A 24827-nucleotide genomic window follows, 5' to 3' on the forward strand; every position below is an offset into this window, starting at 1 on the left:
TGTGCCAGGCCTGAACATGGACCGGCAATCGGGCCAGCTGGCCTTTCCCCCTGTGACTGATGGGTAGGCCCTTCCAGTTAAGGTTGGTAATTAGTAAGATCACCAAAGAACGAGTCCAAATCTGCTCCCACCCCCACCCTGGGGGCCACCCCGGACAGTCTAACCAGTGGGCCAGGTGTCCCAGCTCTGCCACCCTGTCTCAGCTCTGTGCTGCATGTGCCAAGGACCCCCTTTCCGCTGGGGGCTTGCCCTACTCCGCGTGGTGGTCTCCACCTTTAGGAGCCCAGGTGGAGAGGTGAGGACCTCAAGGCGCAGAGCGATGGGGCAGGGTGGAATGCAGACTTGGACCCCGAGGTCAGCAGGCCTAGGGGACTGCCCGGCTTGGCCTATTTTTAGAAGGAGCCCTGTGGGTCAGCCTGGGAGACAATAAAGAATGTGGCCCCATAATGAGCCATTGTTCCCGTGACGGCTTCAGGGCCCACAGATGATCTGGGGCTCCACTGGGCTGGGCCGATGCTCCGAGGCCATGGATTTTTCCAGCTTGTTATGGGAGGAAAGAAGTGCTGGGCCCTGACCAAACAGGACGGGGACAGGAAGACGGAGAGCTCTGGTATCCAGTGACTTACCTGGGGGGTGATAAGGCAGATGGCCAGGCGGACCCTGTCCTGGTGGGCCTGGGCACTACCAGGGAGCCTTCTCTGTCCTGGGCCTGTGTGGGCACCCTCTCCTGGCAGGCCCTCTGCACCCTGGGAGGGTCAGTCCCCTCCACCAGGCACCGTGGTGGCCCCAGGCTGGCCGGCTTTGCTTCTGTGAGGTGATTGCTGGGAGTCCCTGCACCCCTCTGCCTGGGATGGGGACAGGATTTTCATGTTTTGGTTAAAGTGATACTGAGCTTCCATCCTCTTGAGGGGGGGCCTGGGGGTCCGTTCCCGGTTGGGGAACTGCTGGCTTTATGGATTCCAGCCTTTCTGGCTCTTCCCACCGCCCCCTGGGGGCCACAGTCCTCTCCTTCAGCTCCCGCGACCCAGGTCCCTGCCATCCTGGGACCCACCACCTCCTGTAGCTTGTGAGTTCTTATCTACTTTAAGGACTGAGGGAGCCTGGCATATTGGCTGGCTGCAGTTGAACCGGCTTCAGTCTCACTGGGACCTCAAGGTGTGATCCGCGCAGCCTGTGTAGACAGTGGTGTGGCTGGGTCTCTGGGCCTCATAGGAGAGCGTACGCACAGCGCCACCTGCTGTATGCTCTGCGTCTCCACCATCCCCAGGAGGGGGGACCGACGACCTTCCACGTTACCAGTGGGGTCCAGGTGCCCAAGCTGAGAGGGCTCCTAGGTGGTGGCCCACCAGCCCTTCCTGTCCCACAGGAGGCTGTGAACTCTGGGCTTCCTCTTTCCACAACCAGGCAGTGACTGACGTAGGTCCCATCTTAGTGGCTGGCTTTAGTATAAGGACAGTGGGGGCCACAGGGGGAGGCTGCTTGAGCAAGCAGTTGGGGGAACTGCCATGCCTGGGAGAGGAGCCACCTGACTCTGTGAGGCTGGGGGAGAAGAGGAGGAGGAGGGACATGGTATCATTCAGGACTCTTGGTCCACCCCAAATGGCTTGTATGGGGCTGGAAGTTGTGGTCCACTTAGCCATTCCAGGTGGTAGACAGCAATGCTGAGAGCTCTTTCCTCTCTTTTCTGTGTCTGGTCTGCCTGGGTTTTCCTCAGGCAGGCCCTCACCCTCATGTAACAATATGGCTGCTGTAGATCCAGCCCTCCTAGCCTTGCTCTGTCCTGTCCCATCCACTTCTGCAGTAGTTAGCTCTGATCTGCCTCACCCAGCTCGTGTTCTTGTGACCAACAGGGAGGTAGAGTTCAGGAATTGGCTTTGGACTGTGAAACAGGGGGCAGGAGTGAGCATCACAGACCTCCTGGGGAGAGAATGGGGTGAATTCCCAAGGAAACTGGAGGCTGAGCTGGGAAATGGGAAGAGAATTCTGGGCAACCCCAAATCATCAGACGTCCATCACAGGGGGACTAACCTATGGGACAGGTGAGGCATGAGACGGTAGACAGGAAGCTCAGCTGCCATGGCCTCCGTTTTCTGGGTGGAGAAAACAAAGTCCATTGCAGAGAAGGCCACGGGACCGCCCTTCCCCTGCGTTTTGTGCAGTTAACAACGGTGGGCATCGGACTCCTTCCTCTGCCTCCTCCTGGAGCTCTCCTCCCCTTCCTCCCTCCCTCCCTCTTCTTCTGGGTGTGGTTTCTAGCCAGAAAAATCTGCTGCCTGAAACTCAAGGCTCTGGGGCCACAGGAGAGGGGTGCTCGGAGCTTCCTCCGACACACTGGGAGGCACGCTGGCTCCCTGACCCCACGTGATGGGCCTCTGTCTGCCGTCTCTCCTCAGGAGCAGGACATTGAGACGTTACATGGCTCCCTGCACGTCACGCTGTGTGGGACCCCCAAGGGAAACCGGCCTGTCATCCTCACGTACCACGACATTGGCATGAACCGTAAGTTCCGAGGATCCTGGTTCCCTGGTTGGGTGGTCACTGGCCCTCTGGTCCCCCAGGACGGGCTGGAGCTGGCTGCTTCCTCTTGGGGGACTTCTGGGGACTGTTTGGGGAGGATCTCCCGCCGCACTGGGAAGCCCTGCACGCACTCTGGGGGGCTTGGCACTGTCCTGGCACAGGAGCCCCGGGGCCCTCTGCTGCCTGGATCAGGGCTTCCTTCTTTTATGGCTGGGTAATGTTCCACTGAATGGACGTGCCACGTTGGTTTCTCCGCCCTCCAGTTGTTGGACACAGGGCCCTTTCTGCTTTGGGCTGTGGTGGACGGTGCTGCTCTGAAGGCTTAGACCTTGAATTCTTTACATGACCAGATAGTGTTACCGTGTGGGTGGCCAGTTTTTCATAGAGGGGTAAAAGAGGAGCTAGCCCCTGTTACCGTGACTTGGAACAGGGGTGAGTTTCTGCGGTGAGTCAGAAGGCGCCGTCTGAGCTGGAGTGTGCAGGGGGGTGCTCTTTGGGGGTGGAGAACGGCCTCCTTTCCACCTTTTCCTACAGCTGGTGAGCCTTCGGGGCGGGGACGAGGTCAGCGGCTGGAAGCCAGGTTGCCCTTCATGCTCCCTGCACTTCCCCGTCTGTCCCTCGTGTCCATCATGTACCAGGTCCCAGGCCAGGTCCTTCTGGAGACCTCACCTTGTTTCCTTGGTCTCTGAGAAGGCAGTGCACTTGCGTCAGATCTGCCGCTCCCCTGCTTAGCCCAGGGTTAGGGAGGCTGAACGCTGTAGCAAGCGGCCCCCAGAATGGGCCTGTCCTCACTCCGTCACAGTTGAGGCATTCCGTGAGACATGTCCCGTGCGTTGACTCAGGGACGTGGGGCCCTTTTAACTAGTGGCTCTGCCACCCCCTGGGTCCTCAGCAGCTCCTGCTGGCTCCTGTGATCCGGCAGGTGCAAGAGAGAAGAGAGGGAGACTCAGAGGTCTGAGCGGCAGATGTGGAGAGGAGACTGTGAGCATTGCATGTGGTTGGCCAGAACCCAGTCACATGGCAGCCTGTGGTCACAAGGACCTTGGGGAATGTAGTCCAGCATGTGCCCTGCAGGAAAAGGTTCACTGGCCATCTTTGCCTCAGGACCCGGGCAGTTGGCAGCCTCACCCTAGGCCACTTAAGTGGAGGGTCCATGCTTTATCCATTGTCTGAAGATGGTGTGTGTCCTGCTCAGTCCCCAGAGCTGAGGGCCTAGAAGACCCAGAGAGAAAGGGAGTAGGGTGGACACGAGGACATGGCTGTGGAGGGGCAGGAGCCAGACGGAGAGCCCCTCCCAGCACCAGCAGGAGCTGAATATTCACTCGCTGCATGAACAGCCGTCCCCACCCCGTGCCGGCTCCCTGCCTGTGACTTACTCTTGTCTTTATCCCTAGAGGAGGGCAGAGTGGGGCAGGGAATGTCCCCGTCCTCCGTCCCCTTGCTGAGTATGAGTGGAAGTAGCAGAACAGATGTGCTTTGCCCTCTGCCACCTGACTGTTCCCTCCCCTAACTTCCTCCCCATTCCCCCTTCCCCGCCTGTTCTCCAGACAAAACCTGCTACAACCCCCTCTTCAACTACGAGGACATGCAGGAGATCACCCAGCACTTTGCCGTCTGCCACGTGGACGCCCCTGGCCAGCAGGATGGTGCTCCCTCCTTCCCCGTGGGGTGAGACCAGGGCTCTGTGTGGGGTGGAGTCTGGGGGTGGGAGTGTCGAGCTGGCTTTAAAAACTTTTAATCATGATAAAATATAATATTTACTATTTTAACCATTTTTGTGGCCATATAGACCTATATCATAAAATTGACCATTTTAGCCCATTAAGCCCTGACCCCTGTTTCTGGCTGGGCTGGCTTCGTGCCAGGTGGGTTCGCCCTGCGTGGGACCTACCTGGGAGTCGGTTTGACAGGACCAACTGGTCAGGGGGGAAGAAGCTCGAAAGCTGAGAAGACAGAGGGAAGGCAGTGACCCGATGCAGCGCCTCCTTGGGCCAGGCTTCCACTTGTTACTTATAAATGCCCTTTGCCCTGCGTCTTTCTGGCCAGGGGTCTCTGCCTGGTGTTGTGAGCTCTGTTTTCGACACGTAGAAAGAGAGGCCTGGAGGGTTAGCCACCTGGCTCAAGGTCACGTCTCTGGGGGGAGGGGGTCTGCTGAGACCCACGTCCTTGGCACATGTGACTGCCCTGTTCCAGGGCGCTGGCCCTGCCCAGCCCTCCTTAGGTCCCCTGGTGCAGCCATGCCCAGGCTTGCTGGCCCCCAAATAGCACCTGGTGTATGTGAGGGGGGGGCTTCCTTGGCTTACAGGCTTCTAGAAAGTCCTTCTTGGCATTTACCGGCAGATGTCCTTTCTCCTTAGTGGCCAGAGTTCTTGATCATCAACCTTTAACAGAGAGGAAGGAAGGGACACCCACTCCTTGTGGTAGGATCAGAGATAAAAATCTTTTGAAACAAAGGGACACAGTTAACTGTCAACTAGAAGACAGGCCGCTCCAGCTCCCCGGGGAGGTCCTAGGAGTGTGCCCACCTCCAGGGACTTTGTTCAGTGGATCTGGAGACCATCGTGGAGGGTGGTCTCCCTGAGATCACTAGGTTGACTCCAGAGTGAGTGGGTGGGGCCCACGGTGGGAGGGACCTGGCTTGTTCCTGGAGCCTGGGCGTGGGGTCTGCCAGGCCCTCTGGGTGCTGAGTCAGCCATGCCGGGTGGGGACGCCTGCAGGCTCCTGGCCCTGAAGTCCATGCCCTGCCCAGGATCCCCTTGTCCCCCTGCTGCACCAGACCTGGGAGCAGGGAGGGAGCAGAAGCCCTGCAGGTGGAAGCGGCTTCCCCAGGGCCCTCAGGGAGCTTCAGGCCCAGGCTGAGCTGTGGCACTTGGAAGGGTCCTGATGTCTTTGCGCCCCTCTCCTAAGGCTCCCCTGGGTTCCCTGGGGTTACACGTCCAGTCTTCCTGGCCGTGGCAGGACGTCTGCACACGCCGGCCCCGCCTAGACAGCATCTCTGACACTCTCCAGGCTCCCAGGGCCCTCAGGCCACTTCCCCTAGAAGCCCCTCCTGCCCACCGGAGCAGAGTGGGTCTTCCTATCTCTGGTCCCCTCTCAGCCCTCGGGTTCCCTTTGTAGCCCGGCTGTGTGTCATGCCTGCGGGTTTCCGCTGACTCACCAGCTGGGTCCTGGGCTGGGCCATGTCTGTCCAGCTCACATGGTCTCCTGTGGCCTCCCGAGAGCTGGGCGTGTGTCTGGCCGCGCCTGTCCCAGTTCCTGCTCCCGGAGACGGAGGCTGTGGCTGTCCAGCCCATGCCGACGCTTCCTTCCAAAGCCGGAGATAGCTGTCTGTGGCCAACCGTCCACTGGTCTTGGGAGGCCAAGGGGCCTGTCACACTCAGCGACGTTTATAGTCCCCACAGCAGCAGCCTCGTAGAGTCTTTGGGGACTCTCCCACAGGACCCGGGACAGAGGACGCAGCTCATAAAAAGTCATCCTGACAGAATGAAACGGGGGACGCTGGCTGGGGTAGCGAGCCTGGGGCAGCCGGTGGGGCCTGCCCCACGGTGGGTGAGTGGGGTGAGCCGTAGTGGGTCCGGCTCTCACCTCCTGCCTTCCACGTCTCCCCCAGGTACATGTACCCCTCTATGGATCAACTGGCCGAGATGCTGCCCGGGGTCCTTCAGCAGTTCGGGTAAGAGCGAGAGGTCACCTCCCCCGCAGTTTGCAGAGGAGGCTGGCCCAGCCTCCTCTTCTTCCCTGGCCTTGACCTGGCCTGGCCTCTGAAGTGCAGCTAGGAGTTGAAAGAAGAGGCCAGGCAGGCGCCCCGCGTGCAGCCCGCTCTTCCTGACACCCTCCTCGGCCTTGCAGGACCTGAGCCTTTCTTCTTGCGCAGTTATGGCACTAATGGCAGCCCCACCCCCATCCTGCCCTTGCCTGCTGTTCCTCTACCTAGTCTCTTCCATGGAACGTTCTGGAATGGGGCTGCCTGACCTCAGTGTCTCTGTGCAGACTCCTATTTTGCCAGTGCTCCCTTCTGTCCCGCTTGAGCCTTTCAAGTTAGGCTGATACTATCTCCTGGTTCTGGTCCAATTTGCTTTCATTCCAAATTTTAGAATCCAAAATGAAGCTCAGGAGAGGGAGGAAGCGGCACCTCTGTGGCCTTCCTGTGGGTGCCAGGCCTCTCTCGGAGCCTCGGCGGCCACCCAGAACAGGGGCAGGGGCAGGTCCAGGCTGCTGGTCTCCGTGGAGTCTTAAACTTGGGCCGTCAGGGTGCCCTCACTGCACTGGACAGACACCGAGGAGAGGGGGCTCTTAGGGACAAGGGGACGGTGCGGCCGTGCTGAGGCTCCTCACTCTTTCCTCCTGAGACCTGACCCTTCCCTCCCGCCTGCAGGCTGAAGAGCGTCATCGGGATGGGCACAGGAGCGGGCGCCTACATCCTGACCCGCTTTGCCGTGAGTCTTGGCATAGAAGATACTACGTTTGAATAAAATTCACTCAAGATTTAAGAGAGGCATTTGGAAAAGCACTGAAAAGACCAAAAGGGGAAAATAAATGCGCTGTACTTCCTGTCCCCAAGGGAGCCCTGGGACGGGGCTGCCCAGCCCTCGTGTGCGGGTGACGTGTGTTCTTGCGCACAGACCCGAGGCTTTTATTTTATGTCATTGTATTTCCTTTGCTGAAACAATGCACTGGGCACGCTCTTCCGTCCAGGGCCCATGCCTTCGTGCCCAGGACGGGCCCCTCCCGAGTTGTGCCCCATTCTCCCGTGGCAGCAGGACCATTGCCACCGTTGGGACCTTGAGCCCGTGGAAAGTGCTCCTGGGCCCTTTGTATCATCATCCAACAGTTTTTTTGAGGATGCGTGTACCCACTTTATTCAGTCGTGGGTGTTTTGATGCCTGATACTGGCTGGGGTTTGCTGGAGGTTGGGGATGTGGCCCGAACGCAGATGTCTGGCCATCTTGGCTCGGAGCCGGTTAATAAGAGGTCTCAAGTGGCTCCTGTGTACATGCGTGTGTCCCAGGAGTAAGCGAGTTGCAGATGTCTCCCTGCCTGCCTGATTTGTGTGCTGGGTGGGTTGCTGACCCCTCCGACAGCTGGGACTGAGGCCAGCGAGCCGCAGGGACCAGCCCAGGCTGCCCAGTGCAGGGCTGGCCTCCTCCTGCTGTATCCTCCTTCTGCTCTCTCGAAGGCCGGGTCTAGTTTTGCCTGGGCAGTGGCTGGTGGAGGACGGAGAGCAGCAGTCTGTCCTGGTGCCCCCCACTGGCCCTTTCCTGGGTGCTCCTCTCAAGCGTCCGTTTGACCCCAGGTTCCTCGTGTTTCAGACTGCTGGGCTGACTCACCTCGTGTCTCTAATTGCAGCTGAACAACCCCGAGATGGTGGAGGGCCTCGTCCTGATCAACGTGAACCCTTGTGCAGAAGGCTGGATGGACTGGGCGGCCTCCAAGGTGAGGCTGGGGGCCAGGGTAGGGCTGGTGGGGGCCCAGATGCAGAGGGACAGGGCCACACAGCCTCAGCCTGGCGCAGCTGTCTAAGCCAGGGGTGCCACAGGGACAGGGGTCCCCCAGCCAGCTCCATAAGAATAGCTCAATTCTTAAGTATTTGCTGGGCTCCTGTCACATGCTCGGCTTCTCTCAACTGTTGAATATCTTGACGAACCATCTTCCTGAGACGAACAAGACAAAAGCTTCTTAAGAATCCATGTACTGCTGGGTGCCACGGCACGTGCCTATGATCCCAGTGATTCAGGAGGCCAGCCTCAGCATCTTAGTGACACCCTGTTTCAAAAGAGAAAAAGTAGTAGAGGGGGCTGGGAATGTCGCTCAGTGGTTAGGGACTCCTGGGTTCCATTCCTGACGTGTCTGGGAGCCGTGGCTGTGCCCCGGGTTCACCGAGGTAGTTGGCTCACCCGAGTTGGGACCTGCCGTGCCCTCCTGTAGTCGACTGTCTCACCTCACTTCACGCTCATGGTGGGGTTCTCCTAAACTTTCACAGAAGAGGAAACTGGGGTCTGAGTGGTCAAGTAAAGGTCTAGGTCACACAAGCTAGGGGCACATCTGGGACTGGGTGTATAGCACTTGGACACCATGGTCCCTGGCCTGACTATCCCTGGGGCTGGGGATTCTGGGCCAGAGTGGGGCACAGTCAGGCCTGAGCCACAGGACAGCTGCCTGCAGGCCAAGTGGCTTGAGCTGTCTCCGGGAGCCCTGCCCTGGCTGCTGCCCTGAGGTTCCCTGTTTATCTTTTTAAAATGATGATTGTTGTTTTTTTTCCTTCCTTTCTTTCCCATAAAGGCCCCAGTGTCTGCCAAGGAGGGGGGGATAGTTCTGAATGAATTCGCACAAAGCTGTCAGGCTGGGGTGACCCAGCGTCTCGTGAAAGCGTGTTTTTGCCAAGTTTGGGGTGGCTGTGGGGACAGGGCTCGTGGGTCGCGCGGTCCCCACCCCACCCCCCCAGTCCTCTGCTGTCCTGTGCATTTCTCCCTCGGGCCCGCCCTACTTCCTGGGTGATGTGACTTGCAGGAGTGTGGCCCATGCCCTGGTTTTTATTAGATTTTCCAGCAGAGGAAGTGACATTCTGGCTGGCCAGTTTGGCTTCTGGACAGCTGTTGTGAGCCAGGCGTGGAGGCTAGGGACATGGCCCACTGGAGCAGGAGGCACACCGTGGCCTTGCTCTGTGCACCTTGTCCTCCTGTTCAGCCCCAGCCCTGGGGAGCTGCGACCTGGGTGCGGCGGCCTGGGTCTGGCCTGCGTGTCAGGCCGGGTGCCGACTGCCTCCCGTAGCCCTCGCCGGTCTTGTGATGCACAGCACCACATCATGGGAGGTGACAGCAGGGGCAGCCGGGACCCTAGGGCAAGGGCTCCTCCCTCCATCAGTCCCTGCTGCTGCTGAAGTCAGCACCTTCACGGAGCCTGTTCTCCATCCTCAGTATTTACAGAGCCCCTACAGTATACATAGCATTTATGGAGTGCCTGGTGTAAGGTGGCATTCACGGAGCTCCTGCCACATGCACAGCCTGTTGCTGAGGGGAGAGAGGAAGGGTCTTCGGTGACCTCAGTCAGTTCAGAGAAAGGAAACTGACATGAGGAAGAGAGCCAGAGCGTGACACAGGAGGGATAGTCGGGGCTGAGCGGATCCTGGGGTGTGGCCCAGGAGGCTCAGTGTGTGTCCAGAAGAGGGGTGCAGGGGCTTCTTTGCTGAGAACTTGGGAAGCTCGGAGCTGGCTTGGGAAGCTCGGAGCTCAGACCCCACTTCTGTGCACGCCGAGCCCGGGGCTCTGAGGCAGGGAATGGGGGGAGGCTCGGCCACTCCGTCCGGCCACAGACTTTCTGCTCTCAGGTCCCGGCTTTGGGGACCTCGGTTCCTGATTGGGGCCTGTGGTGAGCAGCACACTATGGTGGGGAGCCTGTGGCCGAGGAAAGCCGCTTGCCTTGTGTCCAGGAGGCAACAGATAAAAGGGAGGAAGAGACCAGGGTCCCATGGTCCCCTTCAAGGGCACGACCCAGTGTCCTGAGGACCTTCCACTAGACCCCACCTTCTGAAGGCCACACCACCTCCTCGCAGCACCAGGTGGGGGCCCAAACCTTGACACACGGGCCTCTGGGGACCAACCCCCTTCCAAACTCTAGGGGGGTGTCCTCAAGACCCGAAGGCTGGGGACCCGGCAGTGCCGCTCTCCCCTGGGCAGTGGGGTTCTGCTGACCTCCTCACTGCGGTGGACCCTGGTTTCTTACACCCCTGCTTTGATTCTCTGCAGATCTCTGGATGGACCCAAGCCCTGCCAGACATGGTTGTGTCCCACCTCTTTGGGAAGGTGAGTGGCGTGGCCTGGCGGACAGGTGACCTGTGGTGTTCACCAGCTCTCTCCTGGGCCCTTCTTCCCCTCTTTAAACACAGGCCTTTTGCAAACCTCTTCTGAAGAACGGTAATCAGCACGTATTTTGTTTTACAAACTTGGTGTGTGCGAACACCTGTCAAACCATCACCGAAATCAAGATAATGAACGTCTCCGTCTCCCCGGGACGCTTCCTCGTGCCCTTGGTGACCCTCCCAGGCAGCGCTGCTCTGCTCCTGTCTCCCCAGGGCAGTCTGTGTCCCTGGACTTGTGGGAAGGGTGCCACACAGCGCGTGCTCCTTTCCCTGGTCTGCCCCTCTCACTCTGGTGATTAGTTAGAAATCCGCCCACGCCGTTGGAGCGTCCGTGCTTCCTTCTGTCCCTGTGTGAGTGGCTTTCCTCTGGATGGAACAGTTTATTTTCTGTTCACTTGTTTATGGATCTTAGGGCTCTTCTCTGTTTGGGGTTATTACAGATAAAGTCCACAGCAAACTTGTCCTGGGTTAGCTGGGTGCCGGGCTTGGCCCTAAGGGCTTTGCAAGTGTTGGCTCACGAATCTGCTCTGGAGCTCTGTGATCTCTGGGATCAATACTGTTCCATTCCCAGTCTGCGGATGAGGAAAAGCGAGACCAGAGAGGTTGAGTGACTTATGTAAGGTCCTACAGCCGGGGCGCACTATGGTGAGGACTGGAACCCATGAGTCTGTCTCCAATGTCCATTCTTGTGATCCTGCCCTTGCTGGCCACCTGTGCTCTTGCCTGGCTCTGAGATGGGCTACTGTTTGCAGAGTTGGCTCACTGAGGGCAGAGCCAGGCCCATGGCAGGCAGTGATCAGCCTGGCCTCTGCCTTGGGCTCTACCTCCCTCGCCGTCGCCAGGGCTGGCAGCCTAGGGTGCTGTACTGTGTGCTTGGGTGCAAATCCAGGGCCTGGGGAAACCCTTGGTCTCCCAGCCCCGAGGTGACCTGTCTGTTTACTGTCTGTGCTGTCCTGGGCTAGCGCACGTGACTGTCTGGTGCCCTCCCGAGTCCAGGGCAACAGAAGATGTCCTGCCTGGGGGTTGGTGAGGGGTGTCCACCAGGTTTGGCCAGTTCCCTGTGGCTGCTGTATACCAAGGGACTTCCAGAAACAGAAGCCACCCTCTCCCGGTGCAGAGATGGAGGCTGAAGCCGAGCGTTGGTGGGCTGCTGACCCTGCACAGGCCCTGGGGAGCTTCCCCACTTCTCCTGGCTTCCAGGGGTCCCCTTCCTTGCTGTGTCTGCTCACTCTGATCTCTGCCTCCATCTGCACATGGCCCAGGAGGACTCTGCCTGGCTCAACTCTCCCTCTCTGTGCTCTGCTGAGGACACTGGCCATGGATTTGGGATGATCCTTTAGTTAATTACATCTGCAAAGACCCTTTTCCTAAGTAATGCCCACAAGTACTGGGGGATGTGGACGTCTTTGGGGGCCACTCTTTGGCAGGCTACAGCTGTCTTTTTCCTCTGTGGTTCACCCCAGTTGGAGAGGCCTTTCCTCTGCCCTGAGCATGTTAGGAATTCTTAATTCCCAGCCAGCATCTCTGGTTCCCTGAAGGAAAGGTGAGAGATGCAGCCCAGGCGTCCATCCTGACTGTACCAGGAGCTTGGAGCCCGGGAGGTCGGGCCGTGGAGTCTCCTGTTCCCCTTGCCACCTGTCTGACTGCATCAGAGATCCCAGCTCGATTCCTGGAACTATTTCCTGATTTTTCTTTTAATAGCCTCTTGGCCTCCTTCCTGCTCCAGTGACTGTGAACCACTCTCAGCAGCCGGGGCTTGTTGCTGGTTTTCTTTCTTCTTCTGCCCTGCTCTGCTTGCCCCTGGTCACATCAGATCCTTTCATGACAACCACAGCGCCTGTCACTGTACGCACTGGAAACCAAGCAGCACATGGCCTGTTTGTCCCAAATCATGTTCCTGTTCAGAAAGCAGCCAGCGAGCGAGGCCTCAGCGGACCTCTGTCGCGCTTGGCTGTCGGCTGGGAACAAGACTCCCCCTCTTTCCAGTGACTTCCTAGTGCAGGAGATGGTTTTGATTTTTCAAGTATAAAAACTTTAACTCCCTCCAAGAGTAATTGCTGACATTTGCATCAGATTGGCTGGTTTGCAAAGGACTTTGTGCACCCTTTGCTGGGGTCTTATGCCTGGTGAGGTAGGCAGCATGCAGCCCCCCACCCACCCAAAACACACACTTTTGAGGCACCTGAGGCCCAGACAGGTTAAAGGATTTGCCCAAAAGAGGGACATTGGCGTTACCAAGCTCTCTGTCCAGGGGCCTGCCTTCAAGTTGAGACTCCCCAGCCGGGGGTCCTGGGCTGGGCTGTGCCTTCCAGGGCTGGTCCCCCTGCTGCCTGTGGTCCTCACAACCCAGTGCTGCCCACTGCATTCCTCAGGCCCTCCTTGGGCTCCACCGGATCTCCTGGATTCACTTTGTGCCTGAATAACCTGGAGGAGGCAGAGCCGTGCCCCGCCCAGGCCGCAGCGCCTTGAGCCTGTTTCCCTCTCTCCAAACGCAGGAGGAAATGCACAGCAACGTGGAGGTGGTCCACACCTACCGCCAGCACATCCTGAACGACATGAACCCCGGCAACCTGCACCTGTTCATCAATGCCTACAACAGGTACCGCGCCCGCCGCAGCCCCTGCTGCAGGCTGGGAACCAGGGGGGCAGAGGAGGCTTGGAGTTCCCAGAGGGTGCCGGCCCTGGGTCTGAGCTCCTAGTTAACAGGGCAGGGCCGCCTGGTAAGGACACCGGGTGTGAAAGCTTGGTGAGGGTCTGAGCCTCTACCCCAGACATTTTGTCCCAAGGGAGCGTCCCTTGTCCAGGAAGATGCCACCGCATACCAGTGGAAGGTCCATGTGGCTGACCTTCAGGAAGGGCACTGGGAGCTGAACAGAGAGAGCAGCGAAGCACAGGCTGGTGGGAGGAATCAGGGAGGCTTCTGGGTGCTGAGCTGGCCGTGTGGACCTCACACCACTGAGAAGCCACTGGAGACTTTGCCACAGGCAGCAGAAAGAGCAAGCCTGGGTTTTCAGAGATCATCGGCCACCACGTAGAGACCTCAGGGTTGGTGGGTGAGACAGGACTCAGGTTACGAGTGGAGGCTGGGGACCATGGGGAGGCTGGTCCATTTGTCAGGTGGGGACTCTGACCAGGGGCACAGGGAGATAGGGTCCCTCGGTAATGGAGGGCATGATTTGTGGTGCTATTAAAAGACAGTAACGTGGGACAAAATGAGGTGGGTTCTGTTGGGAATGTAGGAGCCCTGAGTTCCCCTTAACTGCTTCTGTGCCCACCAAGAGGCGGTGGTGTCCTGACAGCCACATGACCTCACGCAGGTCTTGGTGTGGGTGTGTCCAGAGGCCAGTAGTGGGACCCCCAGGGCTTCTCCAGGGTCGGGTCTGCTGATGCTAACGATGCCTTTCCTGTCCGTAGCCGCCGGGACCTGGAGATTGAGCGTCCCATGCCAGGAACCCACACCGTCACCCTTCAGTGAGTGGCCCCTCCCCACCCTTGCAGGTGGCACCCGCTGCCTGTCATCTTGCTTGTGGCTGCTCCGGGGCCTGTTGCAGAGCCTGGCAGGACTCCCACCCTCGGGGTGGACCCTGCAGGCCGTGGGCCCCCATGTGTCCTGCCCAGGGGCTGAGCTCTCCCTGTGGGGCTGCGTCAGCTCTGGAGGGTGGGGGGCTCCATGGGAGTGGTCTCTGAGGAGGAACGCCAGCCACATTCTTGGAGGTGACTGCAGTGTGGACCTCACACCTTTGTTGAGCCACCATGTTGGTGGCTGGGAGTGACCAACGGCACAGAGTGCCCTGAGAGAGCCTGCACGTCTAGGAGGAGGTGGACACAGCTAGCTGAGGTCCTACCCATGGTGCCAGTGTCTCTGTGCCCCCCAGATGCACCATGGGGTCTGACCCTGGGGCACTAGACACAGGTCACTGTCTTCATCCTTCACACCGTTCTTACCTCTGTCTTGATGACTGGCCATGTGCATCCTTCCCTGAGGAGGAGGCACTTCTTATTTTATTTTTGGGGAGGTACTGGGATTAAACTCAGGGGCACTCAACCACTAAACCACACCCCCAGCCCTATTTTGTATTTTATTTAGAGACAGGGTCTCACTGAGTTGCTAAGACCTCACTAAACTGCTCGAGGCTGGCTTTGAACTCACCATCCTCCTGTGCCACTGGGATCACAGGTGTGCACCATCGGGCCTGCATGGAGAAGAGGGCACTTTAAATAGGAACTCCAGGACACAGACCTTCTCTGGTTGAAACTTAGACTGAGGTGTAAGGACTACTCACCGGTTTTACTAGAGCAGAATGGAGACTGGGGAGAGTGACGTCGAGGAGCCAAGATGCTGGGGAAACCAGGAGGCCTGGGAGTGTGACCTGTGCTCACTCCTTTTTTCTCTCCTGACCTCAGGTGCCCTGCTTTGCTGGTGGTCGGGGACAACTCTCCTGCCGTGGACGCTGTGGTATGTGGCAATCAGCCCCTGGTTTCTGCCGGTCATCAGGGGTCTCCGTCTGGTGATGCTGTGGGCAGTCTCCCCGCCGCTCCTACCTCTTGGCCCCCGTCAGTGCAGGGGATGGTTTAAATGTCACCTGGCCTCTGGGCAGGGAGACCAGCCCTGGCCTTTCCCCTTGGCTCCTCTCTGGGGTCCCCACCCACGGGCTTGTTTTCATGGGTGTGCAGAACACGTTGGCTTCCTGGCCATGGGACTCCCCTCCTCTGGAGTCAGGGGGCTCCTCCCACCTGCACTGCTGCCCGGTTGTCTGGCGGGGAGAGTGGCAGGGGATCGGGCTTAGGCAGAGCTTTCTGGCTCCTTTTACCCCTTAATACTCACCTCGGCGCTGTGGAGACAGAGAGGACTCGAACTATAGGATACCCCACATTTGGGAGCTGGGAGGCTTGGGTGAGAGGGGTCATAGCCCTAGATTGCTGACATGTCTTATGCAGCAAGCTACGGAATGTAGTAAAGACCTGGGTGTCTCTAATGAACCATGAGTCACTGAAGATAATCGCAGGATGTATCAATGGAGATATATTGTTCACATGAAGGGGGTTGATGGTTCTTCTTGAGGAATTTTGAATATAGCTATACTGCTTAATTTTGGATGCCACTTTTCGGAGGGCCACTGACAAAGGGAAGAAAGGAATCATCTCGGTAGATGTGATTTAATAGGAAGAACAAGGACTGGGATGTGAAGACTCTAGAATCCCCGATAGCGGCTAGTTAAGCATGGCCGCTCATTTAGCAGATGTTTCTAGAGCATCTTCTGTTTTCTGCCTAGTCTTCATAACAGCTCTTTGAAAGAAGATGCTGTCCCCATTAATGGAGGCTCGAGAAGTTCAACTACTTGCCCGAGGCCACACGGCTAGCCATGGCAGGGCTAGGATTTAAACCACATCTGTTTAACCCCAAAGCCCACATTCATTCTTCAGCACGAGGGGCACAGAGCCTCTGGTGGTGGCACAGAGCACAGGGAAGGAGGAGGGCTTTGACTTTGGCGTCAGGTAGAATCTGACCAAGTTCTTCCCCGTCACCCAGGTGGAGTGCAACTCAAAACTGGATCCCACGAAGACCACCCTCCTCAAGGTACGGGGAACAGTGGGCTTTGCATTGTTTCCTCCTGAGAAACTCCCAGGGGCTCAGCAAAGTGGGGCTGGGCCTGGTTGGGGCAAAGTGGCACCAAAACCCACAGAAGTCAGGGCTTGATGGATGACTTACAGACCTCTGTGGGCACTGGCAGGTGGCCTGAGGCTGCAGAGATGAGTAGACCCGGATCCCCCTCTGGGGCTGGGGTTGTGGGTTCAGGGAGGCTTGGGCTGGGAATGTCCTGGAGGGGTCTCTGCGCTCCCCAGGTTGGGGCAGGATGCTCCCCAGGGCTCTGCCTGTCCTTTGAGGACATGTCCCCAAGGCCAAGGAAGGGCAAGTCTGCCTCCAGGGAGTCCCCTGCGCACACCTGCCTCTTGGAGCTGGGTCAGGGCCTGTGGCCCCCCTGCCATGCCCTGGCACCCTGGGGGTCAGCTGCCTGAACGGCCAAAGCTCCCTTCTGTGGCAGCCTCACCTGGGGACAGCACAAAAGTAGGCTCCTTCCTGCGGGGCGTCCCCGATCTGGGTGTACCCGTGGAGGGCAGGTGACCGGGAGGGACCTGGGGGGAAGGACATGAAGGTGGCTGCTGGAGGCCACTGTCCCTCGCACCAATCTTTCAAGGTAGAATGGGAAGGTCTGGTTCCTGCGCTGGGCTCTTTGTCTATATTTTCCTTCAAGATCCCCTCAAAAGGAACTTGCAAGATTGGCAGTCGCTTAGCCAGTCTTCCTATGCTGTGCTCTGGGGACTGCCGTGACCAAGTTCCATGAACCAGGTGGCTGAGAACAGCAGATTCTCATTTCCTCCCTGTTGTGGAGGCTGGCAGGCCGACCTCAGGGTGTGGGCAGCCCCGCCCTGTCTGAGGCTCTGCGGGGCCTGGTGGTCTCTAGTCCCTGGCAGTCCCTGGCCTTCCTCGGCCTGCGCGCTCGGGTCTCGGTCACCTCCATCATCATATGGCTGGGTGGCCCTGATGGGCATCCGGATCCCCCCTTCTTTTAAGGACAGTGGTCTGTAGGGCCACCCTGATCCAGCATGACCTCAGCTTGGCTTCATCGCATCGGCAAGCGAGGTCCCACTCAGGGTACTTTGGGGGACACAGTTCAACCCACAACAAAGGACAGGTGGCCTGAGTGACAGCAGGAGGCTGATTTGATGGTGGATGCAGGATCAGAACCACCTCAGCATGGTTCTAGAAAGATCCTTCCACTGTGCACCTGCTCCGCAGAGTTGCCCCAGCCCAGTTCTACCTGAATTCTCACGGAGCTGTGAGATGCCCAGGTGAAGGGGCATGGCAGGTGGCGCTGCTCAGAAGGTAGCCTCGAGGATCCCGGGCCCAGGATGGCCTCAGCCTCCCGGCCGTCACCTCTTAGCAGCCTCATCTTCCTTCAGCTCCCACACTGCTCCCTGGAGACCCAGCCCTGCTCAGCCACCTCGGGGATTCACAGGGACCCAAATGGCCTTGTGAATGTGGCGATGGCTTTAGGCTTGGTGATTCATTTGGAAGTCAAGAGCGTTTCTGGAGGGTGGCCGGCCGGGGGACATGAAGCCTTCTGAGCCATCTGCAGGGACGTGTGTCCACAGGCCGTTTGCAGTGACCCCTTACAGACTCTGGCCCAGTCTAGCAGGCTCCTGGACTCTCTCTGGGCCAGGCTCTGCCTCCTGGTGGGACACTGGGACCTCCTGTGTCTGGGGACGAGTGATGTGAGCTCCAGGCCCAGCCTCAGGCCTGGCACTGTCCTGAGCCGCCAGTCATGTTGCCAAGGGGGCACAGCTGGCTGCTGGGAGGGCAGGCCTGGGTGGGCAGTAGTCCTGCCTGGTGGGTCGTGGGGCGTGCCACCCCTAGTCACCCCTGTGGACAGTGGGCACTGGGTGCCTGTGTGGCTCTGGCTCACAGAGCACAGGTTGCCTGGGTGAGGTATGGGCACTAACCAGCTTCTCTCCCTTCCAGATGGCGGACTGTGGCGGCCTCCCGCAGATCTCCCAGGTGAGTGCCACCTGGCTTTGTGTTGAAGGTCACCACTCCCTGGCCGAGGTCACTTCCCTGGGTGACCCTGTTAACCCTGGTCCCTCACTACCTACTATGCCGCTGGGTGCCGGTCTATGGCCGTGTTATTGTCTGTCTGTCACATGCTTATTTATGCTTGAGGTCTCCCTGATTCCCCTGCAAGCCCTGAGGAGTGAGGCTGCGGGGGCTCACAGGTGCGGGCGTGCCAGGGGCCCACAGCCTGGTGGTCGTGGGTCAGAATCCGTGTGCCTGTCCCAGAGATCGCAGGCTTCCCAGGGAGCCCAAGCCCAGAGCAGAGGGACAGAGGACTGGACACCAAATGGCGCATGTGTGCAAATTTCCCGTCTTAGACACAGAGGTCCCCTGTGTGCTACCCTAATACAACTGCCCCTTTTCCCATTGTCACTCAAATCCCAGAGGGCAATTTTTGCGTAGCCCAATGTCATTTGGGTCTTTGTAGGTTGGCGACAGGAGCTGGTGGAGGTGTGGGGAGTGGGGCAGGGACCTGTCACTGATGCAGAGGAGAGAGGAGGAGCAGACGCAGGCAGGGTCTCAGGGTCGGGTTGGCTGGAGCCTGCGCACCTCCCCTGACCTAGAGTGTTCACCTCCTACGTCAGAACCAGGCACCTGAGGAGCTGAGAACCCAGCTCGGCCTCAGCCTTCCCTTCCCATCCCAGTTCAGATGTCCACCCAGCCACGGTGCAGCCAGCTCTTTCCACCCTTTCTTGTTTTCATTTTTATCGTCCATCTCTCTCTCCTCCTTCCTTTCTTCCATCAGTCCTGTTTTGCTTTTATCCACCCTCCATCCATAGTCTGTCCATCCTTCCTTCCTCCCGTCCATCCATTTTTTTACCCATCTATCCACTATTCCTCAGCCCATCCTCCATCCATCCTTCCCTCCTGCTACTGACTGTGAGCTGCCTTGAGGACATGGGTTCTGGGGTTGGAGACCTCAGGGTCCATCTGCAGGACCCACCTTGTACTAGTTGTGGCTTGGGACACGTCCTACAGTAGCACTACCCTCCTGAGATGTCAGAGTAAGTGAGCTGATGCCACAGGTCCCCGGGCACAGTGAGTCATGGGACGCTGCTGCAGCTCAGTCCTGATGCTGGGCACAGCACTGTCCAGTGTGGTCCCACAGAGGCCGTAGGTGGGCATGCCACCCACACTTTATAGAAGAAGCTGGCCAGACAGGTCATGTAACTCAACTAGGAAAAGAACTGGAAGTGCTCTTTGCTGGCCAGAGCTAATTTGGGCCCCGCAATTATCCCCCAGTTTTTCCTTTACTTCTGTGGTTTGTCCCCTGAACACATGGTGGCTGAGGCCGGGCTCCTGCATGAAGGTGACCGCAGGCAGGTGGCCATTCGCGACCTGTCCCTCCAGCCACTGACTGCTCTGTCTCTTCTCTCTCACAGCCAGCCAAGCTCGCCGAGGCCTTCAAGTACTTTGTGCAGGGCATGGGATACAGTGAGTGTGGCGTCCCCGGCGTGGAGGGGCAGGGGCAGGGGTGGGAGGGGAGAGGCTGGGCGCTGGCCAGGTTTGGATGAGACTTCTGTATCACCTTGTCCGGCTTCAGCTCTTTGAACACTGGGCAGGGCAGAGAAAGACATATTTACAGTCACGCATGGCTGAATGGCAGGAGGCGTCCTGAGAAATGCATCGTGGTCAGATTTGTCACTGGGCAAACATCAGACAGCTGCTTATCCAAAGCAAGAGGGCTATGACATCACTAAGCACATAATCTTAAGGGACCACCATTGTGTCCATCCATGGGTGGCCTTAGTTGATCAGAACGTCATTATGCAGCCTGTGACTACAAGTGGCTTGTTGAAAAGGTGGCAGTTCTTTCATAGGGATATTTTAGGGTTAGATGAGGGTTGTGCCTGTAAACACCAAGAACATGATGAAGAGCAAAGTGATGAACATCTTTTGCATTTTGATTACGTACTTGCCTAAGAGTCTACCCATTGTGGTGATGAGGATGAAGGTGGAGAACTGGTGGTAGTGGTAGTGAGAAAGATGAATATAGCCTTTATTTTTCTCATTTAAGCATCACGGTAATCCTACAAGGGATTCTTGACCTCCGTTTATAAGTGCACAGACTGAGGCTTGGAGAGATTAAGCAAGCAGTGGCAGGGCGCCCTTTGTAAACCAATACTGTCTATGTGGGTGATGAAGTTGCTTAGAGCCGAGATGGAATGTCTTTGCCTAATCATTAGATTTGGGAAAGGAAAGACACATGGAAGCTTAAGTCAAGGTCTCGCTCCTTCTTGCTTTATGGCTACAGTTTGTTAGTCAGACACATAGGGCCCTTTTTTAGAAATGCCAGGCCTTGACCAGGACTTACAATGGCCAGTTTAAACTCTCCAGCTCAGCAGCAGAGATGGTCAGTACTAGTGGGCACGTCAACAGGGTCCTCCCTCTTTTTCTTGCCTATGGCTTGGAATTACAATTCATGTGCTCTTCCTAACCAGGAAGATCTTGAAATTTCAATCTTTTGTTTTTTCCTTACACTGTTCTTCCTTTTAAAAGAGTAAAATAGTATATTGGTAAACCAGTGTGGTCTCCAGATGGGTCTAGGCCACGGTTGGTTTCCAGCTCGGTGGAGAGGAGGGAGCCTGATTTGCATGCATGGGGCAGGACTCATGTCCTGGGATGCCCTCTTCCAACAGAACCTCCTCCTGTCCTGCCCACCTGCCCCTCGGCTCCCTTGACTTTGCAGGAAGTGATGTGAACCAGGCTGGCTTGCCTGGAACCTGCCATGGGGCTTGGATTTCTGTTTTGAACATGTATTCCAGGGAGAAAGGAAGGTTTTGTTTCTATTTCCCCCAAGCCAGCTTCTACTCCAGCTTTATCCCCAAGTTCAGCTTCTCCCGGCCAAAGCACCCTGCGGGTCTTGGAGAAAACAGGAGGAAGAGCTACAATCCCAGGCTCTGGCCAAGAGGAAGAAAGCCACCTTTCACTGAGAGCCTAGTGTGGTGGGCCAGCAGCACTAACCTTGGCAAACCCGCATCACTGGATGGTGCCATAGCCCCGGGGGGTCAGCTAGCCTTCCGGATTTGGGGTGGAGAAGTAGATTCAGGGAAAACATGGGAGCCATGGGTCGGGGGTTAACTCCGATCCCTTCCGGATTCAAAACTCACTCTTTGAGGAGGGAATTCAGTACAGCAAGGTTGAATTCTGTGTGTGTCTGCCATAGAGAGCCAGCCCGCATGCCCATGAAATGAAGGTGCCCCCCTCCACACACACATTCATAGCTGCTGGCCTCCGCTGTCCACACGCGACCTCAACCATGCAGTTTCCATTGGATGGGGTGTGAGTTTCACAGGGCTGCCCCCACAAATCGAGGTTTTAAAACCACACAAAAGTATTCTCTTCCAGTTTGAGAGGTGAAAAGTCTAAGGCTGAAGTACTGGCAGGGCCAGGCTCCCTCCAAAGACTTCGGGAAAAACCCGTCCTTGCCTCTGCCTAGCCCAGCCCCTGGGCCTCCTGTGGCGTGAGCGCTACCACCCAGTCTCCAGCTCCATCTACTCTGGCCCTGTCCCTTGCTTCTGTCTGTTTTGTTTTTTTTTTTAGTAGGGACACCAACCACCGGGTTAGGGGTCATTCTAATCTAGAAGGACTCATTTTTAGCTAATTATCTCTGCAAAGATCTTATTTCCAGTAAGGTCACATTCTGAGGTTCCAAGCGGACATGCATTGGGGACAATGCTCCGTGGGCCCATACAGGTGGGGAGGGTTGTTCTGATGTCTTTCTACCCTGTCAGCCACCTGCTGTGGACGAGGGCGTTTGAAGTCTTGGAGAAGCTCTCAGAGAGTGGGCAGTGCCATCGCTTGTCCCTGGAAGCTTGCAGCCTTTGAGAGCAGACAGACAGCCAGCAGCTCTGCCCAGACCTTGCTGTGTAACCTTGTCCCTCACTGAGGTGCAGGGATTACCTTTGGCCTCTGTGTCCACCCTCCTGACTGCTGACACGGAGGGACCACCTTAGAAATGGGGACAGGGAGGCTCAGAATGGGACACTCCCAGGTCACAACACCGCTGAGCAAGTGCAGAATGGGGATTCAGCTGACACCTGGGTTCAGCTCCCTCGCCATGTGATGGCTGCAAGTCCTTTTCCATCTGGACCTCACTGTCCCCCTCTGATGGACACAGAGACATCAGGTGCCAGTGTCTGGACAGCCCAGAGGATTAAGATGGGACGGGAAGAGGACTCAGCCAGGCTGATCCACAGGGGTCCATCTGGTCCCGCTGTAGAGGTCTCCGTCTCCTAACCTGCTGTCTTCTGTCTTCCCAGTGCCCTCTGCCAGCATGACCCGTCTGATGAGGTCCCGCACCGCATCCGGCTCCAGCGTCACCTCCCTGGAGGGCACCCGCAGCCGCTCCCACACCAGCGAGGGCACCCGCAGCCGCTCCCACACCAGCGAGGGCGCCCGCAGCCGCTCCCACACCAGCGAAGGAGCCCACCTGGACATCACCCCCAACTCGGGTGCCCCTGGGAACAGCGCGGGCCCCAAGTCCATGGAGGTGTCCTGCTAGGCGGCCGCGCCCGCGCCCTGGACTCTGGTCTCCGTAGCGGCTCCCCTCCAGCCCCTCCCGCCTCTGCCTGCACCCTGCACTAACTTGGTATTAATCCAAAGCTTATTTTGTAAGAGTGAGCTCTGGTGACGACAGGTTGGGTCTCTCTAGGGTGCCTCTTTGATAAGGGTGGGCAGTGGGGGACCTACAGAAGGAGGCATCTTTGTGTCCTGTCTTCATTAACTAGTGGCCTGGCTGCCACTCTTTAACCCGCCCTCAGAGACACCCAGCTGCCCAAAACAAAAACCAGCAGCAAACACTTTGCAATCCAGCTCGGGCTGAGCAGCTGAGTGGCTTCCAGGTTCCACCACCTGGTGTGTCCCCAGCCCACCTACTTCCTGCTTCCTCTCCAACTGCAGAGAGACTGGCCCAAGTCCTAGAAGCCACCCATTTCTGACGAGGTGGAGTGTGGCTACTTCTTTTACATAGGCAAAACAGGAAGGTAGAAAAAGAGGTGGAATTTAGGTGGAGGCTGAACATTAAGAAAAATAAGTCCATGTCATTCACTTGAAGAGGTCAGCTTTTACTGTCGGTGCAGACATAAGCTTTTGAGGCACGGGAGCCTGTTGCCCTGGTCTCCTTTTAACATACCAGGAAAGCCGGCCACAGACCCCGCTGTATTTATAGAACAGCTTGGGGTGAGTGCTCCTTGGCACATGTCGGAGGCAGAGGCTTTAGCCCTGCCGTCTGCCTCCCCGGCAGCCCCTGCCTCCCACCCACCTAGGTGACTGGTGATTCTTTTTGTTCACGGGGAACATCTTTTAGATTTGTAGCTCATGCTCTGGAGTGGAGGGAGACGTTCGGTCAGCTGTCCCTGGCCGTGATGGGTCTCCAGGGTGGGGAGGGGGGCAGGAGGGGCCCCGATGACTAGAAGTTAAGGGATTCTGGTGGTTGTGCTGGGATCCAGTGCCCTGGTGATTTCTGTGGATCCCAGGCTGTTTCCCAGGAATCTGTGATTAAGTCCAGCCTCCAATCGTTGACTTCGGGGGTTGATCCGAACTTGAAAGCTGGATGTCTCTGACCGAGGGTCATGACTGGTCTCCAGATGAACTCTTTGCTCTTGTTGGGGATGGGATTTCATGTGGGGAGTGGGCTGGGAAAACTGAGGGTTCTGGAATACACATTCCACGGGAGTTTCCTTGCGTCTGCTGCCACCCCTCTCCCCGCCCCTGTAACCTCCTTCTGCTGAATGGGGCAGTGCCACCGACTCTCCTGAGCAGCGTCAGCACAGCTGTCCAGTTCCTGAACTACTGCCTTTTGATTTTCATTTTGGCTAACCGTGGATTTTCTTATAGGAAGTTTGATCAGAGTGAATCGAATATTGAGAATCAGCCGCCGGGCCTTGGTGATGTCCAGGTCCCTCGGGCTGGCAGAAGGAAGTAGTCCTGCCATCAAGGTGCTTGAGAGGCAGTGACTCAGTTTACCTGCCACCTGGCCACGCGGAGGCTTCCCTGACCTCGTGCAGGGATCCAGGCCAGAGTGGCGGAATGCAGACCAGAAACTATTGTCCAAGTCTTTCCAGAGGACTTTCTTAATGAGATATTTGTATTTATTTCCAGACCAATAAATTTGTAACTTTGCAGTGGTCTGTGTCCCTTTCCTCTACCCGAGAGGTCGTGTGTGACATCAAGCGTGGGGATGAGTCTTCCGGTGAAGGGATTGCAATCTTGATACCCAGGGCCCTCCCTCTCTCATTCGCCCCTGGGACCTTTGCTTTAAAGCATCCCAGTCCAGGAGAAGCAGGACTATCAGCCACAGACGTCACTTCAGATTTCTAGTAGCCACATTCAAAGAGTAGGAAGAGACAGGGAGACTGATTTTAACAATGCACCCCATATAGCCCAATCTATCCAAATATGGCCGTTTTTATAAAAGGAATAACCAGACCTTGAGCATTTCTTGCCCATTCTGAGACTCCAGGATGTAGTTCTCCCTCAAGGCCTATTTCAGGCACACCTACCACATTTCCGATGCCCAGCAGTTGGTGAACAGGGCATGGAGAAGGTAGAGCTTTTCAATCTAACGTCAGAGGGAAACGTCTTTTTTAAAATATGTGCGAAGTCCACCCATGAGCAAAGCCGACGACTCGAGAGCTCGCTTTTTACTGTACATTTAGAAAAAAATACAGACAGGTTTTAATGTAACTTTCTATTATATCTAAACTTTTAATCTAAGATCGATTTAAGACAGTTGCAACAAGTGTACAGAGCATCCCGACACATGCCAGGCCCTTCATGTCCCTGTCATCCATGTGTCACTGTGGTACCATTGTCACAGCCGATGCCGGCAGCGGACACTGC

General features: G+C 57.2%; 1 protein-coding gene across 2 annotated transcripts in view; it reads left to right on the plus strand.

Annotated features, from left to right (window-relative positions):
• Window positions 1–24101, plus strand: part of Ndrg1 (N-myc downstream regulated 1) — a 50612-nt gene extending 26511 nt beyond the window's left edge. For both annotated transcript variants that reach the window (XM_026407650.2, XM_026407657.2), the window contains exons 4-16: window positions 2394–2499; window positions 4065–4185; window positions 6128–6190; window positions 6893–6953; window positions 7864–7950; window positions 10260–10316; window positions 12868–12971; window positions 13787–13843; window positions 14777–14828; window positions 15903–15950; window positions 17895–17930; window positions 19367–19418; window positions 22247–24101. In XM_026407650.2, coding sequence (XP_026263435.2) covers window positions 2394–2499; window positions 4065–4185; window positions 6128–6190; window positions 6893–6953; window positions 7864–7950; window positions 10260–10316; window positions 12868–12971; window positions 13787–13843; window positions 14777–14828; window positions 15903–15950; window positions 17895–17930; window positions 19367–19418; window positions 22247–22488 — 1086 coding nt within the window. In that variant the 3' untranslated portion in view covers window positions 22489–24101. The remainder of the gene's footprint in view (window positions 1–2393; window positions 2500–4064; window positions 4186–6127; window positions 6191–6892; window positions 6954–7863; window positions 7951–10259; window positions 10317–12867; window positions 12972–13786; window positions 13844–14776; window positions 14829–15902; window positions 15951–17894; window positions 17931–19366; window positions 19419–22246) is intronic.
• Window positions 24102–24827: the final 726 nt, after the last annotated feature.

This window comes from Urocitellus parryii, chromosome 7 (assembly GCF_045843805.1).
Source record: "Urocitellus parryii isolate mUroPar1 chromosome 7, mUroPar1.hap1, whole genome shotgun sequence".
NCBI lineage: Eukaryota > Metazoa > Chordata > Mammalia > Rodentia > Sciuridae > Urocitellus > Urocitellus parryii.